The 16,482-nt window shown below is 39.0% G+C and overlaps 3 protein-coding genes across 5 annotated transcripts; 1 reads left to right on the top strand and 2 right to left on the bottom strand.

Moving 5' to 3' along the window:
* Positions 1 to 1,619: 1,619 nt before the first annotated feature.
* Positions 1,620 to 4,114, bottom strand: LOC115632941. The gene is made up of 3 exons (XM_030530237.1): positions 3,898 to 4,114; positions 2,541 to 2,730; positions 1,620 to 2,064 (listed from the first exon to the last, which is right to left on the bottom strand). Exons 1-3 carry the CDS (start codon positions 3,907 to 3,909, stop codon positions 1,823 to 1,825), a joined length of 444 nt encoding a protein of 147 aa, XP_030386097.1. The 5' UTR covers positions 3,910 to 4,114; the 3' UTR covers positions 1,620 to 1,822.
* Positions 4,115 to 8,643: 4,529 nt separating this feature from the next.
* On the top strand, positions 8,644 to 9,889 carry LOC115632345 (probable malonyl-CoA-acyl carrier protein transacylase, mitochondrial). The gene has a single exon (XM_030529451.1). It carries the CDS (start codon positions 8,701 to 8,703, stop codon positions 9,841 to 9,843), a length of 1,143 nt encoding a protein of 380 aa, XP_030385311.1. The 5' UTR covers positions 8,644 to 8,700; the 3' UTR covers positions 9,844 to 9,889.
* LOC115632344 (calcium homeostasis endoplasmic reticulum protein) lies at positions 9,867 to 16,399 on the bottom strand. 3 transcript variants are annotated; one of them, XM_030529450.1, is made up of 13 exons: positions 16,275 to 16,399; positions 15,960 to 16,130; positions 15,522 to 15,898; positions 13,786 to 13,948; positions 13,421 to 13,493; positions 12,848 to 12,922; positions 12,490 to 12,566; positions 12,226 to 12,424; positions 11,211 to 12,101; positions 10,972 to 11,139; positions 10,588 to 10,905; positions 10,136 to 10,307; positions 9,867 to 10,062 (listed from the first exon to the last, which is right to left on the bottom strand). In XM_030529450.1, the coding sequence occupies exons 1-13, from the start codon at positions 16,294 to 16,296 to the stop codon at positions 9,964 to 9,966; spliced, it is 2,805 nt and encodes a 934-aa protein (XP_030385310.1). In that variant the 5' UTR covers positions 16,297 to 16,399; the 3' UTR covers positions 9,867 to 9,963. The 3 variants fall into 3 exon arrangements, 1 of the variants encoding a protein (XP_030385310.1); XR_003996282.1 differs by lacking the exons at positions 9,867 to 10,062; positions 10,136 to 10,307; positions 10,588 to 10,905; ... (1 more) ...; positions 11,211 to 12,101; positions 13,421 to 13,493 and having other exon boundaries at positions 12,364 to 12,424; XR_003996283.1 differs by lacking the exons at positions 9,867 to 10,062; positions 10,136 to 10,307; positions 10,588 to 10,905; ... (2 more) ...; positions 13,421 to 13,493; positions 13,786 to 13,948 and having other exon boundaries at positions 12,364 to 12,424.
* Between the last annotated feature and the right edge of the window lie 83 nt (positions 16,400 to 16,482).

Below are 16,482 nucleotides of genomic sequence, written 5' to 3'. Positions count from 1 at the left end.
GCAGACCCCACAAAGTATATATATTCTTGATCAGGATGAGAAGACGAGTCGATATAGCCATGTCCGTCTGTCCGTCTGTCCGTCTGACCGTCTGTCCGTCTGTCCGTCTGTCTGTATGAGCGCAAGGATCTCAGTAAGTACAAGAGCTAGGATAACCAAAATTGGTATCAAGGTTCCTATAAGCCCTAGGCAGAACGAGTTTGTTTATTTTTTCTGATACACCCCCCCACTCCCCCGCAATTCGTATTTTTTCTTATAACTTCCGTAATTCTCGGAATTTAAAAATCAATTTTGGTAGGTACATCCAGTTAGTACTAATGTGTCCGTGTGCCAAATTTCATCATGATAGGTAAATTCTGAAGAAATTTATAGCCATAAGTAAAATCGCTGCTCATGCGCTGCCTGCAGCTCTGTCGGCAGCGCTGCCCGCAGCTGTTGTTGTTGTTGCTGCTTTTGTTCAACTTTGTGCTGCATACATACACGCATATGAACACGCATAGGTACGTGATGTAAATGTATGCTGTTTAAACTGAACATAAACATGTATTCTAATTTAATTAAATTAATTATTTTAATTAATTAATTCATTCATTTTTTTTTACTAATTTAATTTTTTTTTAATTTTTTTTTTTTTTTAATTTTTCCTTTTTGTGGAGAGTACAGGCTATTTTACTGTCGGGCTTGCTCGACTGTAGCGTTCTATCTTGTTTTAAATTATATTTTATATTTAGTATACGTATTCCGCTAATTATATAAATACTTGTATTGTGGCACATGTGGTGTTTATACTCTGTACATGAAATGTACAAGAGTATATTAGGTTTGCGGGAGCTGAAAAATGTAACAGGCAGAAGGAGGCGTGGCAGACCCCACAAAGTATATATATTCTTGATCAGCATGACGAGACGAGTCGATCTAGCCCTGTCTGTCCGTCTGTCCGTCTGTCCGTCTGTCCGTCCGTATGAACACCTGGATCTCAGAGACTATAAGAGATAGAGACACCAAATTTTGCACAAAGATGCGTTATGTGTGTATTCTATACGAGTTTGTTTTATTTTTTTGATTTTCCCCCCCACTTCCCCCCTATGGGGGTTTTCCCGATTTTCCATTCGTATAATCGCCTATATCTCGGAGACTATAAGACCTAGGAACACCAAATTTTAGTCCCAGATGCCTTATGTGAATACGCAGAAAATGTATATTTTGGAATTCCCCTCCCTCCCCCCTCTACCCCGCAAATCGTAACTCTCGTAATTCTTGGAATTTCGAACTAAAATTTTGGAAATACCCCCAGTTGGTTATTATGTGTCCGTATGCCAAATTTCATTATGATAGACCGATTTAACAAGAAGTTATAGCCATAAATATATTTGCTGATGCAGCGCTGCTGCAGCGCTGCTCAAGCGCTGCCCGCGGCTGTTGTTGATGTTGCTGTTTGGTTGACTGCGAAAATGCTTACACAGACACGAATTGATGCGCATAGGCATACATACACTCACACAGACGCAATTGTTATGTAAATGTGCAATTATACACCCTTTACGTGAGTTCGAATACCGAGAGAGGTAAAATCGATCAAATTTTTTTTTTTTATTTTCTTAATTTTTTTATTTTCTATAATTATTGTAAACATATGTACAGAGTATTTCAAAGTCGGGACACCCGACTTTAGCTTTTTTACTTGTTTTGATTCGTTTTTGTCTACCAACTAATAAGGTACTCTATAAGAGTAAGCGCGTCTTCACTGTACAATTAACTATGAGCTATGGATGGCTGCAGTTACTGACTAGCGTATGCTACAAGCTTCACTGTGTCCCATTCTTCAGCAAAAGAAGTTCTCCTCGCAATGATTGAAACAGCAATAGGGTATGTTATTGTAGCTGCTGGTCGAGTGATCGCGCTTGAAGCGCTCCTTCTTCTCATGATGCAGTTTCTTCGGCTTGTAGCGCGGCACAACATCCAGCTCACTGAGACGTCGATAATGATCCTTGTTTACCTTTAGATATCCACCCTCTGGGTATATGCTTCGGTGTATATAATGATGCTTGTTAAACAGTTTGCCGTCTGCAAATAATCAAGAATGAAGGGAGGAGAAAACGTAAGCATCTTGAACTTGTGCCTTGAGATCGGTTAAGTTTTGAGTTAATGCAAAATTGTTGTTAACTTATTAAATATGCATTTACATATTTAAGTTTCGTGCAGTTCCGATTGCAATTCCATATGCATGGAGTTTACTGACTCCGTGACCTTATTTATTGCAATCTTTTGTTTCATTTTTATTTTGGGATATTTATATATGATATTTTTAATTGCATTTAAACAGTGTTCGTTCAATAAAGACGATAAAATGAGATCTCTGCATCTAAAAAATAATTGAAAACAATTTAATAAAGCAAACATACTTTAAGTATTGTTTTTAATTTTTTTTTTTATTGAATTCGTTTTTGATTTAGATCTTGAATTCATATTTTAGTTAGAAACTTTTCAGAAATAATACTTTATATGCATGATATAATGGGTCGAATTCAATTAATACTTACGGCCCAGCCGGTTAATTTGATGATGATTATATTCAATGGATCGCTTTTCGCGGCCCTCATCCTGTTGAAATAAGTGCTCACACGCCTCCATGGCGAATTTCTTCATTTTCTCCAGAGAACAGAAGCCGCGGGCCCCACCCAGCATGGAGCAAATGACGAGGGCCAGCAACGCCCAACGGCACAGATTGAACTGAAAGGAATATGCATAAATGAAAGCGTATTTTATTTAAATGAACTGAAACCGGCCTCCTAAATATAAATCGAACAGTCTGAGACAAGGCACCGAATCAGAATTTATTGCAAGTGTGACAATGCACCCTGCATCTGGCATTTATGTATCTGGGTCTGGTTTTGGGTCTCGATTTGAAGCGATCAGGCCGGCCAATTGGTTGAGTGCCAACAGTATCTGCGATGTTGGTCGAAACAAAGTGGGTCACACGGAAGCCTAACATGCTTATGACTAAGAGAATGTGAATTGGAGCGCATTGGCAAGTCGCTGTGGCCCAATGGAATTTTTAATTGCTATTTTTATGACAAAAACTTCCCCGACAAAATAATAAAGAAATTAAGTGGAAATTATGTAATAAGCGTCAGGTAGATGCTTCCGCATTTTGCGGTCCCAACAGCAACACAACAATAACAACAACAGTTTGATTAGCAAGCCCCAAAAAATGAAACATCAAGTCCCACACAAATTTGTTTGTGCATTATGCTGGTCTTGCCCGATGATCTCTTCGATCTGAGAACAAAAGCGCAGACGATCATTTATTTTTAGCTGCCAAGACTTGCAGTTAATTGAGAGGCGTTTCAACTGACGGTAAAAGGTGCGAATTGCGATCGGCACAAGCCCCTTTTCACAGCCCACCTAATGGAAATAAGTTAGGCTGTGGAATAATGTAAAACGTGCCTGCATCCAACAAAGGATTTTGCCATTGCATACTGGATATACTTAAGCTATTATAAGTGTTGTTTTAAGCTTAAAACAATCTCGATAAGTTTGTTAAAGAAGCTATCCCAACAATACAGAAGATTCAAGTTTGGTTTAAATGCTTAGAAAAAGCAACATATTGTTCAGCAAGATAACATTTGAAATTTGTTAAATTTATAAAACTTTCAGTTTATGAGCTTCGATTTTAGGAACCGAAAAGTCGTTGTCTGCACTTTTTAACAAATTGTTCAACTGTATTAATTATTGAGACAAATTTCACAAAACTGAATTAATGAGCATGCTGGCTTTAACACTGTATTGATATTTTTTGCACTTTGATTTTTATTTCATCATCCACTTATGTATGCTTGAATAAGTCCAATTTATTTATTTTTATTTTTAAAGCTTAAACTATATAACATAACTCACCTTAGTGCTCATTTTTGAAGCACCAACAAAAATTGCAATAAATAGGAAATAAAATTTTGAATTCTCAGAGGTCCTTTTTTGGCAATATTTATAACAACCTGTCGCTTGACACTAGACGAGTAAGAAAAGCAAAACACACACGACGTATACTTGTTATAATATTTTTGCGCGCTCAAAAACCCGATTGGAGCAGCCGATCTTGCCGTCGTTGACTTTGACGTCGTCGCTATAACACCGACCGTCACTTGATAAGTAGCAAGCACAAATGAAAGCTCCCTCCGCCGATGTTAGCTTTATATAAGACGCATGCAAATTGGCGAGCAGCTGCCGCCACAGTCGCAGCATCTGAAGGATGAGCAAGAGAAACTAAGTCGTCAAGTTTCTTCGTGTGCGCGTGTGTGTGCGCGCGCCTGCGCAAAGGGTAAGCGAGCTGGCCACACATGCGCAGATTAGCAGCCGGTTAGTGGTTTATTTAATGAATGAATGAGTGAGATCGACGTCAGAGCATGGGAGGGGAGGGATTTTTTTAAGAGCCTGTCTGGATGACTGTCTGCCCGCCAATGATTAGATTTGTGGGTGCGTTGCTGGTGCAAAGCAGTTCAATCTGATCTCATCCGAAAATTAAAAATGAAATACATATAGTACATATGTACAAGTATGCTTTGCTGAGCATAATTAGGCGGTCAGCATGTGACATCGTTTTAGCGTCCACTTCCTTCACAACAAAATCACATGACAAGGCAAATATGTTGCCATAGTATATAGTACTTACGTACATATGTATGTACATCTTAAATTGATAATAAAATTGTTATTATTTTGTAAGTACATGTGCTTCGCTACTTAGTTTATTGATAAAGCTTACAACGCATAATACACCTTGAAACTGTAATCGGGAAGCACTTTTTGGCGGCCATCGCCCGCACAACACCGACATGCTTAGAGAAAGGTGCACATGCTTACAAATTTGACCGATTGCGTTTATATTGCTCTGTTGCTAAGCAACAACACAGCTTATAAGTATTCGCTGAACGATAATAAGTTACCTAGGCAACTTATTAATTTTATGACGATGAAAACTGGGTTGAAGGCCTCCTCTTCTTCTTGTTTTCTATAGCCATAGTTACAGCAACCGATTAAGAAGCAAATGGACAGCAAATTAATTTCAAAACAAAAAAATGTGAGTCATAGCTTATGTTCAAAATACACATCTGAGTCATTGGGTATTTTTAAAACCAAAATACATATTGATTGCATATAATTTTAAATCTTATGTTATATTTCAATAATTTTTTCTAAGTATACAAATTTGGGAACAGAATAAACAAAAATTTGCGACAGCTATGGAAAATACTAATCAATCGCTTTGACATAATTGCATCACAATAAAAAAATTCCAAAATTGTAAAAAGTTTGGTGAGTCTAGCTCGTATATTTTCCGATATACCAGCGTTCTTACAGGCCGATACTAATGGAGATCATCATTGTCATACTGATCAAGAACATACATGCATACATACTCGTGCATACTCGCATTCTTCTGCTGGCTCAATATATTCACACAAAGCTAACTATTTGATATATGATATAAAATTGCAAAACAAAATTGATCAGAGTTTTTTTTTTTGATAATTATAAAAACTATGGTTTAGCCTGTTTTGTAACACATTACTCGGCATCCACGACAATTTCAAATAATTGCATATCAAAATTCGAATAACGGAAATTTAAATTTAATTCTAATCAGGAATGGAGTAGACTAAAACTATTTACGTATGCTATTTTGCAAAGTTATATGTCATTAGCCATTGTTACTAATCATTTATGAGTGTTACTGATTTTACACATACATATGTTTTATTTTAAAAACATTGCCGGATCGTTCTGATAAATCTGACGTGCGTATGTTTGTTTTTAAAGGCCGTGTCGTGCCGGGCGAAAAAAAGTCGGACCATGTTTATCCCCAGTATGTACATATGTATGTATGTATGTGCTATATGTACATAGCTCATAACCAATTGCTTAAAAGCTACATCTATGCCATTGCATTTTAAGAATTGAGCTTTCACTTGCAACCGGCGTCAAGCACAAGGCCAAGCAGCAGCAGCACTTGTTGTTGCTTTAGTTTATCGGCCGTCGAGTTGTAAACAATAATTTTCACTCTCACGGCTTCGCACTCTTACTCTCACTCTCACTACAAGCTCACTCTCACCGACGTGCATTCTAAAGAGAATGCAGGTAGCATTGACGCCATGCCCAGCTGACATTGATTTTTTAACGGTGTTTCTTTATAGTTGCCCGAAAACGTCATCGTGAGTCGGGTGGGCTTTTTTGTTGTTGTTTCCATCTGTTCTAATTATAATTTCAACAACTTTGCGCATGCGTTTTTGTATTTTTAGCTAACGAGTGTCGGTCAGTACACAATTTCGGTCGAGTTTCTTTTTAATGAGTATGTTGCCCCCCATATAGGTAGTGTATTACATATGCCTCGAGTATTCATATAATCATGCGGAAATCCGATCAAAGTGGGTTGGTCCCTCATGGCGTATGTGTAATGTGTGCGAAATGTTTTAAGACGCAATTGCATTTCGCGCGCATTTCGATTTCCATGTGCATAGAGACGTGTCCGACTCCCGAACTTTGCGCGACTGACCTGTGGCATTTTTAATGTTTGTTTTGCAATCTAACGGTAATGGCACGTCTAATGAAAACAATGTTCTATGGAATGCTACAAAAAAATTGAATAATTAAAACAACAATTCGCATTTATTAAAATTCGCATACGCGACTGACTACTTTTTTCCTTTCGTTACGTGCTGTCATAGCCGTCCCATTCATAAATATGCTTCGTATTTCACAAGCTAATTATAAAAAGCACGCCACTTTGCGACATGTCAACGATCTCGTTGAGCTTTAGTTTACCTGGCGCTGCTGCTGGATTGTCGCTTCAAACGCTGCCACCCAATGTCCAAGTGTGTGTCTCTGTCTGCGCGCTAGTTGCCGAAATAAAACTGGTTTCTGACCATAGATATATGGAGATAGCATCGAACATTGAAAATGTCGTTGCGCATGCGGCGTCTAGACGAGGCGGCCGGCATGCTTAAGTCCTTGGCAACAAGAGCGGCACTTCTGTTCTGGGAACACACAAATACATGCACATGCACGTGTGCTTTGTTTTTGTTTTGATATGTGTGTTCCTTGAGCTGAAGGCGAAAGTGGTTCGTCATGTTCATATCGCAAAATCGCACAGTGGCCCAGATTTTTTAGGTATTAATCAAGATATATTGTCATCGGAGAGAGTACAAGGTTAAAATTTTCCTAATAAATTATGATAGCGTGATACCTGTAAGTAAATATGCATAGTTTAATCGGTTGAATTAAGCAATCAATTATTAAGTGATAGTATATTTCGGAATTCTGTAAGCTGATAGTATATTAAGAGCATTCAGTTATATAATAGCCTGCAAGAAGTTTAATGTGAGATCAAAGTTTTATAAATATCTCATTGCTACATTCGCATTAGCAAGTATTAGGCCTTCTGACATTTTGAAGTTGAAAAACAAGTCAAGTAGTATAAACACTTTTAAAATTATTGATTATGCAATTGATTTAGATTTGTAATAGACTTTGTTAGTCATATGCTCCATAAAAAATCTGTAGTCGAACTACACAGATTTCAGAAAATTCGAAACCTGATTTTAAATATAATATCGCAATATTAGTTTTATTGGGAGACATTAATTTGCCTATATTTATGGTTTGGTACATTTTACAAAGATTTCTCGAGAGTAAAAGTAAACACTCGCCATTCTATTTTATTTATGCACTTCTTATAACTTTCGCTCCGTCTCCATTTGATAGTTTCTGTTCGACTTATCTATAATGGACATGGGCTCCAATTAAGTAATATTGATAAGTTATAAGTTGCTAATTGCACAACCATTTGGCGTACCTTTTTCTAACGAAAATGCATGCATTCTTCAATAATAAAATACGTACATATGTACAAATGTATTCAAATTTGTAATTCAGTGTTAGTACAGATGTGTAATTGTAATTTACGTTGCCCAAAAGCTTAGAAAATTTCAATCATTTCATCACATTGTATTTAGTAAGTAGAGTTCAAAAGTGAAATAAATAAATTTTTCCTCTTTTTTTTAACAAAGAACAATCTTTTGATCTTTACATAAGTATGTAAGACCTCAACTTTTTTCATATTCAAGTCGTTTATTTTGGCGAACAATTTGTTTGCTGAACCACTGTACTTTTTTGCAAAATTTGCCGTTTCTTCCATTTATTGTGGTATGCCGGCTTCGTATTTCATGTCGATGGGGTTCAAAAAACTTTAACTTTGATCAAAAGGGCGGCACGAATTAGAAATAACAGCACGAACAACATAAAAATGCCATGGAATGTCGTTCGCCCTTTTTCCATTCCTATTAAATGGAAATGCACCATTAAAGGCTAACGACCGGAAATTCCAGGCTTTCTTCTTCACTTCTCCTCTTTAGTTGCTTAGTAATTTTAGAGTTGTGAAATCAATTTTTAAGAAATTGACGCAAATCCGCTACGTCATAGCTAAGCAATTTTAGGAGCATAAATTCACAGAAACGTTAAAATGTGTTTTTCATTTGAAAAATGTCTCACCACAATTCGTTGTCCGTCAGGTGGCGCTCGCAGAAGCGCACTCTGCAGCATACATTTTAAAGCTGGACAGCTGTTTTGAACGTGCAGCCGGCGGTGCGTTGTTTTTTTTTGTTACCAAAGTTGTTAAATAATTAGGAATAAATTATATATATTATAATGTTTGCACTGCGTCATATAAGACACGAAAAGACATTGTTAGGAAAATGGAGTTGGAGTCGCTTGTGCAGCAAACAACAGGCAGTACCAGAAAACACCGCTACAGATGCGGATGCAGAAAAACAAAAACGCCAGCAATTACTGAATGATCTCGCAGAGCCATCAAACGAGAGAACGCGGCCCCTTATCGATCCGAAGGAGACAAGCGTTGTACTCTTTCCCGGTCAGGGCACTCAATATGTGGGCATGGCAAAGGATCTGCTGCGTTTTCCGGGCGCACGTCGCATTTTCGAGCTCGCTAACGAGGTGCTCCAATATGATTTGCTCAAAATTTGTCTGGAGGGACCGCGTGAGAAGCTTAATCGCACCGAATATGCGCAGCTGGCGGTGATGGTCTCTTCTCTAGCTGCACTGGAGCAGCTACGAGAGGAGCGACCCAAGGCCATTGAGAGTTGTGTGGCCACGGCGGGCTTCAGTCTGGGAGAGATTACAGCCCTGGTTTTTGCAGGTGCCTTACCATTCGATAAGGCACTGCGATTAGTGCAGGTACGGGCCACAGCCATGCAAGCTGCTTGTGATCAGGCGCCGGGCGCAATGGCTATGACGTTGTATGGACCGGACACGAATCTGAGTGCAGCCTGTGCGAAGGCGCAGCAATGGTGCATGGATCGTGGCGTGGAGTCGCCCTACTGCGGCATTGCTAACTACATGTATCCCCATTGCAAGGTCATTGCCGGCCACGTCGAGGCCCTGGAGTTTCTGGAGAAGAACGCCAAGGCACTTAAGATACGGCGCATGAAGCGCTTGGCTGTCAGTGGCGCCTTCCACACCCCACTTATGGAGAGCGCTGTAGAACCCTTTGCCAAGGCCTTAAAGCGCATATACCTGCAGGATCCCATTATACGCGTTTACTCCAATGTCGATGGCAAGCCCTACAAACATGCCACGCATATCCTTAAGCAGCTGCCAAAACAGATTGTACGTTCCGTCAAATGGGAGCAGACTCTGCACGAGCTCTACGAACGCAAGCAGGGCGTCGACTTTCCACGAACCTTCGAGTGTGGACCGGGCAAGGGATTGCTTCAGGTCCTGGAGAAGGTTAATGCAAGAGCAGCTCAAACGTCATTCAATGTAACGGCGTGACGGAAATAATTCAATCAATAAAGTTTTTCAGTTTGTTTTTATAAAATTTAATTTCTTCTTGCTAGCAAAAAAAAATTGAAAAATGCGGTAGCACCTCCTGTGTGGGAGGGAATAAGGCTCTTAACTTTTATCATCTCTCGCGCGCATACGATGCACGAAGGCAGCACCCTTATTCTTCCGGAAGCTCTCGAACGGATCATTCAAATTGTTTCCCACACCCTATCCAATAGATATAAAAAAAGTGTATGAGTAAATCGTTAGATGTTAATCTTGAAATTTGTTAGGAGCATACCTTATACATATCCCGACGGTCGCGCACCTCTCCACCCGATATGGGTGCATCAATACCTTGATTTTTGGAGCCCAAACCGGTGCCAGTGCCACCCCAGCCCATTTTCATAAGCATTTGATGGCCCTTGTTGGATTCCTCGATGAATTCATTGGGTTTGGCAAAACTACTACCACTGAAATGACAATAAATATATATACACACCTTATCAAATCAAACTACTGTTTTATTAAAATATCACAAATAATAAGTAGCCTTTAGCCATAGTATACCTTTACTATGGAAGGTACAAGAGTATATAAGGTTTGTGCAACGACTTAGCAGTGTCAGTCTGTTCGTCCGTATGATCACCAACATCTCACAGACTATAAGAGCTAGAGGCGCTAGATTATGCCTTTTATGTGTACGCAGTACAAGTGTATTTCAAAAATTTGGAAAACTGAATATTTACTTACAAGAAACTGGGTGGAGTTGGTGAACGATCTCGTTCCACGCGTCTTGAACTATTATTGTTGCCATTGCCATTGTTGTTGTTACTGCCGCTATTGTTGAGGCTAATGTTGCTACTACTATTGCGTTCAGCTCGATTATCGCGACTATTATTGGATTGATCACGTTCATGGCGTGGCGAGCGATTTCTGCTCTTACTACTGCTATTACTGTTTCCGCCTCCGCGACTCCGTTGCGAAGGAGGCGTGCCTTCTGGGGATCGGGATCTGGTACGTGAGCGCCTAGGGGGCGTGTGTGAACGCGAACGACTGCGGCTCTTGGAACTGCCAAAAAACGATTAAATATTATGTAGAATATAAAAGTCGCTGATTGGTGCTTTTTATACACACCGATAACAGCGTTTATTAGGCTTCTTGGGTTTAGGCTTCTCCAACACAATTGGACTCGGTGAGCGGGACTTCTCTCTGGTGCCATTCTTGACATCCTCTTCCTTCTGCTTCCGCGCTGCATTTTTAACTTTGTAGTACTCATAGAGACCAAGTTTTTCCCAGCCCTCGCTGCAATGATATTAAGGAATAGTTTGTGAAAATTAGTTTGACCTTAGCTACTGTGGTTGTTGGACACTCACTTATCGCGCGGATGATCGTGGGATGGCGCGGCATAGAATGCATTCAATGCATTGGTTAGGCGTTCGTTCTGGGGCGTCGGAGCTGGCAGTCGAATTTCCGTCGGATCCAACGATTTATAATTGTAGTCTTCTAGCCGAATGAGCGGCACCATTAGACCTGCAGGCAAATCGTAGTATGGAGCCGTGGGTATTTGTGGCTCTTCAGGAATCACTGGTGCCGGAGACTCTAAACTATTGTCACCATCGGAGAGAGGTGGTTGTTTCTGCTGCAGATCGACCAGTTGTTGTGGCTGTTGTTGCTGAGCTGGATGGCCATCATCTACAATATGTTGCTGTTGCTGCTGTTGTAATTGATGTACGCGCTGTATAGCCGCGTTCAAAATGGCCAAATCAACTGTGGGTTCGCCTGATACTTGACCAGGCGGCATATTATTAAGTGGCATTTGCCCATACTGTGGAGGCAATTGTTGTTGCGGCTGCTGCATGCCCGGATGCATTGGCGTTTGGAAGCCAGGTGGTGGCTTTGACATATCCGGAATGAAAAAGTTTGGCCCTCTAGGGTCCATGTAGTGATTGGGTTGCTGTTGCTGCTGCTGTTGTTGCGGCTGCTGCTGCTGATAGGCATTGGCCGCGTACACATTGTTGGCAGCTTGTCCATGATCGTGCTGGGGTGTTGGCGCGTTTACGTGTTCGTTCTCGGCTCCTGGCATGATAATGCGTTGGGACATGAGCGCAGGTATGGACTTTTGAGGTGTTGTCGGCGGCGGTTGCTGCTGTTGTTGTGCCGATTGTGCCACCAACATTTGCTTTTCGAGTTGTTGCTTCTGCTGTTCGAGCTGAGCAATTTGTTGTTTGGCATGTTGCATGAAGATTTGATGTTGTTTTTGGTAGCTGGAAAATGTATAATTTGTTAAGATAACCCTTAAGACAAAATAATAGTATCTCAACATGCGCTAAAACTTTTAAATGGGTGCCCTATTGAACAGTTTTATTTTAATATTTCACAAATACTCACTTGTCGAGAGTTGCCTTTGTTGTCTGCGTATACTTGGTCACAATTTCGTGATGTGTATTCTGCAGATTGGTCTTGTACTCCTGCATGGAAGAGTCTGGCGCCTGTAATTTTGAAATGACGCACGCATCAAAGAATTTGGCTTTGGACTCCCACAGCGAAAGCAGTTTTGTGAGCTTCTGGCGTTGATCGTTGGTCGCAACTATGAATGAATATATGATATTATGGTTAATCTGATGTTTGTTCATACAATTTTGAAATACTTACTCAGATCTGCGCTGCAGAACATCGGAATAACGACATTCTCGAGACTGTTTTTCAAATCGGTGATGTTTTTTCGCATGCTGTAAATAGATCGTTGCGCTTAAGAAAAAGGGGAGCCTACGTGTCTTCTGTGCTTGCGAGTCAAAAGGGTTCGGTAGTGCGTCTCACGACCCAACCCCAGGTGCTGTCCGTGTACAAGAAAAACTAAGCAACAAAGTTTTACAGGATGTACTGAGCTTTAAATTATATCTACTTGTAAGTATTCGCCATTGAATTACTTGTAAGCATACCATACTTTGGTACTTAGTTGTTATTGTCTTTATTGTCGTTTATGTGTTGTGCATTTTTTGTGCGAACTTACCAATGATGGAGTATATCATTAACTAAATATATAAGATGCAATTTTTGCTGAAACGTTGAACCATTGACCAAAGCCCTAAAAATAAATTAACAAACAAAAAACATATTTTTCTAGTTTTCTGTACGCACAACAACATTTGCCAAAAATTTGTCGTGTGTGTGGTTGTGTGTTAATTGTTGTGTATGTGTGTGTGTATGTCTGATCAAATAATTCATGTTGTTGCTGTTATTGTTTTGTGAATGTGTGTTAAATTTAACTGTCCTACAAAAAACCTAACGCTGGAATGCTTGCTACTCTAAATAATGTGTTCAGCCCAAATAATTTGGAAGACAATGTGCATCTTTCAAGAACGAATCAAAACGCATCATTCATAACGAGGTATTCAGTGCACAGTGGGTTCTCGAATCAACAAATCATCAAATCATTCGCAACGAATCATTTTGTGCTCGCTCTTCCTGTGCGTTTTTTTCTCTGTCTCTCACTTTCTCGATATTCACTCGTCGAAGGAAAGAAACACAATGTTATATATTAATAAATGTTGAATGATCATTAATTATATAAACTGAGGCATACTTTTTTAAAAGATATTGTAAAACGACATTGATTTTTGCGTTGTCGGTTGAATGCTGTAAAATCCAGTTCTTGCCTAAAATTGCAATATCAAACGGGTTACTCATTTTGTATCTTGGCAATAATAAATAAATTTGTATAACTAAAATTATGATAAATATGAAATATATACTTTGGTTAGATTTTAATGTCTCTCTTATATTTTAATTCAATTGTAATTTTGAGTATTTATTGAGTGTACATTGTCTAGAGCAAAAGTTAAATTTCTAAAGTCTTTAATCAAATCAAAATAAAAAACTATGACATGTAGAGGAATAAAATAAAAGCAAGCAACTCATGCGAGCTGCTCGACTTGCTATTATATTTACCTGCTGAGATGCTATCCTTGGTACAGGACTCGATGATTGGCTGAAGCACGGCGTCGAAGTCTCGTAGTACGATGCTCTGTTCAGTGGCCAACTGTTCCATTTGGGCCGATTGTGCCGTCGCCATCGCCTCTTCGATTTGTTTCGTCTTTTGCGTCATCAGCGCCTAAAGGTTCATTTTGGTGGTTGGTGCGGTTTTTAGTTCGATTTTCGTTGGTTTGGTTTTAGGCGCACAGAGAGAGTTGTGTTTTGAGTTTTTCAGTTTTTTTTTTAATCAAATGCGACAATAAAGAACCGTTGCGACAATCGTTTCAAACAATTTGTTTTGTTTTGGGTTTTTGTTTAACACATTTTTTTTTTTTGTCAGTTGGTATGAAGAGTGGTTTGGATTTTTTTTGGTTTTATGTTTCAAAAAATATACAATAAAGCAAAAATTTAATGTAGCATTGTAAAATTGTTATTTCAATAGCTTAAACAAAATAAAAATGTGAGAGAAAATTTGTACAGCTGAAAGAAATTCATATTTACGAAGAAGGAACACTTAACAGAAGGGAGGCCAAAAGCATGTAAGGGGTTAGAACAGGGAAAGAGCCATTTGCAAACATGATGTTTTTGTTTAAAATATCATATATTTAAAACATCAGCGACCAAGTGAGTTTCCAAGAAGCAAGTATAGACAGCGGAAGGTAATTTGAATCTCACAAACGGGGTATTCAAGTTTCTTACGAATGTTGTTTGAAGAGAAAAATACACTTTGTCATGGATCCTATTTTTAATTCCATTCCGAACCTAGCGTGAACAAATGATTTGTTACTACTTTTTTTGATTTTGTATTTCACAACTTTTTAACTGAGGGGCTAAACGATCTCTGTAAACGATTCTTAGGCATGGATTTATAGTCAAAATCAGTAAGCGTATTTCTAGTGAAATTGCAGTCCTTTATCTATATATGGCACGATTTTCCTAAAATGCAAATCAAAAGTTCGACATGTAAAGTATCTGAGGCGGCAATAAAAGGCTGATGTGAAAGAAGAGTTTTTGAATATATTCCTTAAAATTACATCACTCATGATTAATAATCTGAATCGGGAACGCTCCAATAAATTATGAAACAGTTCAGTGGGTATACATTCAAGTAGCTCTTTGATGACATAAGAAACCAATACCATACCATAATTATTACGAAGATTTGGTTTCATTCATAATTTGTTATTATGCTCAGCTTAATATTTTGGGAATTTTGGAATGTGTGCCTTAAAAAATAATAAAATTGTTTATTATTTTAAGGAAAGATATTCAACCTATTTCAAAATTGAAGAAATCAACTTTTTAGTAAATTTCCACGAAATCTCAGCTTATTGGATGCATATCCAATTTAAATTCAGTTGAAATACTTTATGGATGTTTTAAAGTCAGCAAATAAGGAGGTCGAGTGAATGTTAATCAGTTAAGACCAACGCGTAAGGTAATTGAGGCGGAGAATACTTAAACCGTTGAAGGTGGTACAGAAACTTAGAGCTGTGTTTCTCAGTATTATGTAAGTAATTATTTCTAAAAGTGTGAAATTGAACTGGTACTTTATTCTACTTCAAATTGAGATTGTTAGTTGATATTCTCATAAGTCGTTTGTCCTTCATAAATAAGTGCTGCTCTAATCTCTCAAAGGTTCCGGTTAAAATACATATATGAATATAGAATACACCTGTGAACAAAATGAAATCTTTAATAGATGTAATTACCGTATGCTGTGCCGACAGATTTGCCTCCGATTGTTTAATTTGTTCACGCAGAGTAGTTTGTTGCATGCTTATAGCTTCCACTTGTGCACTCAAATTCATGGCTAGTGCCGTGCCATTCGACGCCTGTGTGCTTAATGGGGGCCCTGAATTGGTGGGCCATAAGTGCTGCGGTGCCTGTTGTTGTTGCGGCGTTTGCATGTTATATTGCGTGTTCTCATGTACATTTGGTGATTGTTGCTGCTGCTGCGGCTGTTGCGTAGCTTGGGTATAGTGGGATGGCGGTTGCTGCTGCATGGGCGACTGCTGTTGCTGATGATAAAGGGCGGCTGCACCGGTTGGCATTTGCGTCCCAATAACGATGCCCTGCTGCTTAAGCACTGCCAAGTAAATTTTATTTGCATGACGCATTACGCATAATGGGGGACTCATTTTACTTACTGGCTTGCTCGGCGGCCACCCGATACTGATAATAGGTAGCAAATTCGCCACCATATAGAAAGTCAAATTTGGGATTGCCTTGTTGCTTTTGTTTGGTTATAGCTTCGAATTCCGGCCCATTGCGTGCAACAAATTCAGCCAGTTTGTCAATTATATTGCGTAAATTTGCATCTGGAAAACGCAAATAAAGGTATGCAATGGTTTGAGTTAGAACATCGCAGCACCGCTTTTATTGGTCTAAATGTGTGTGTTCAGCGTGCGTTCGGTCTGCATGATAATTTCCTTGACTCGTAATGCCTTGCAATAATGCTTTACCTCTTGGTGGTTGTACATCCATTTTTACTTATTTTTCAAACTTTACTTCCATATAAGTATGCTTAATTCATAACTATTAAACAAATAATTCAACACTTCTATATAGACAGCCGCTCAGAAATTTTCAGTTTCTGCTTCTTACTATGACCCGACGCCATATTTAGAGCTGACACTACAAAGTATTTATCGATACTTTTCCAGTCCCTGT

This window comes from Scaptodrosophila lebanonensis, unplaced genomic scaffold (genome assembly GCF_003285725.1).
Source record: "Scaptodrosophila lebanonensis strain 11010-0011.00,11010-0021.00 unplaced genomic scaffold, SlebRS2 tig00001415-arrow-pilon, whole genome shotgun sequence".
Lineage (NCBI taxonomy): Eukaryota > Metazoa > Arthropoda > Insecta > Diptera > Drosophilidae > Scaptodrosophila > Scaptodrosophila lebanonensis.
Note: the sequence above shows the minus strand (reverse complement) of the source record. Positions and strands in the feature narration are given on the sequence as shown.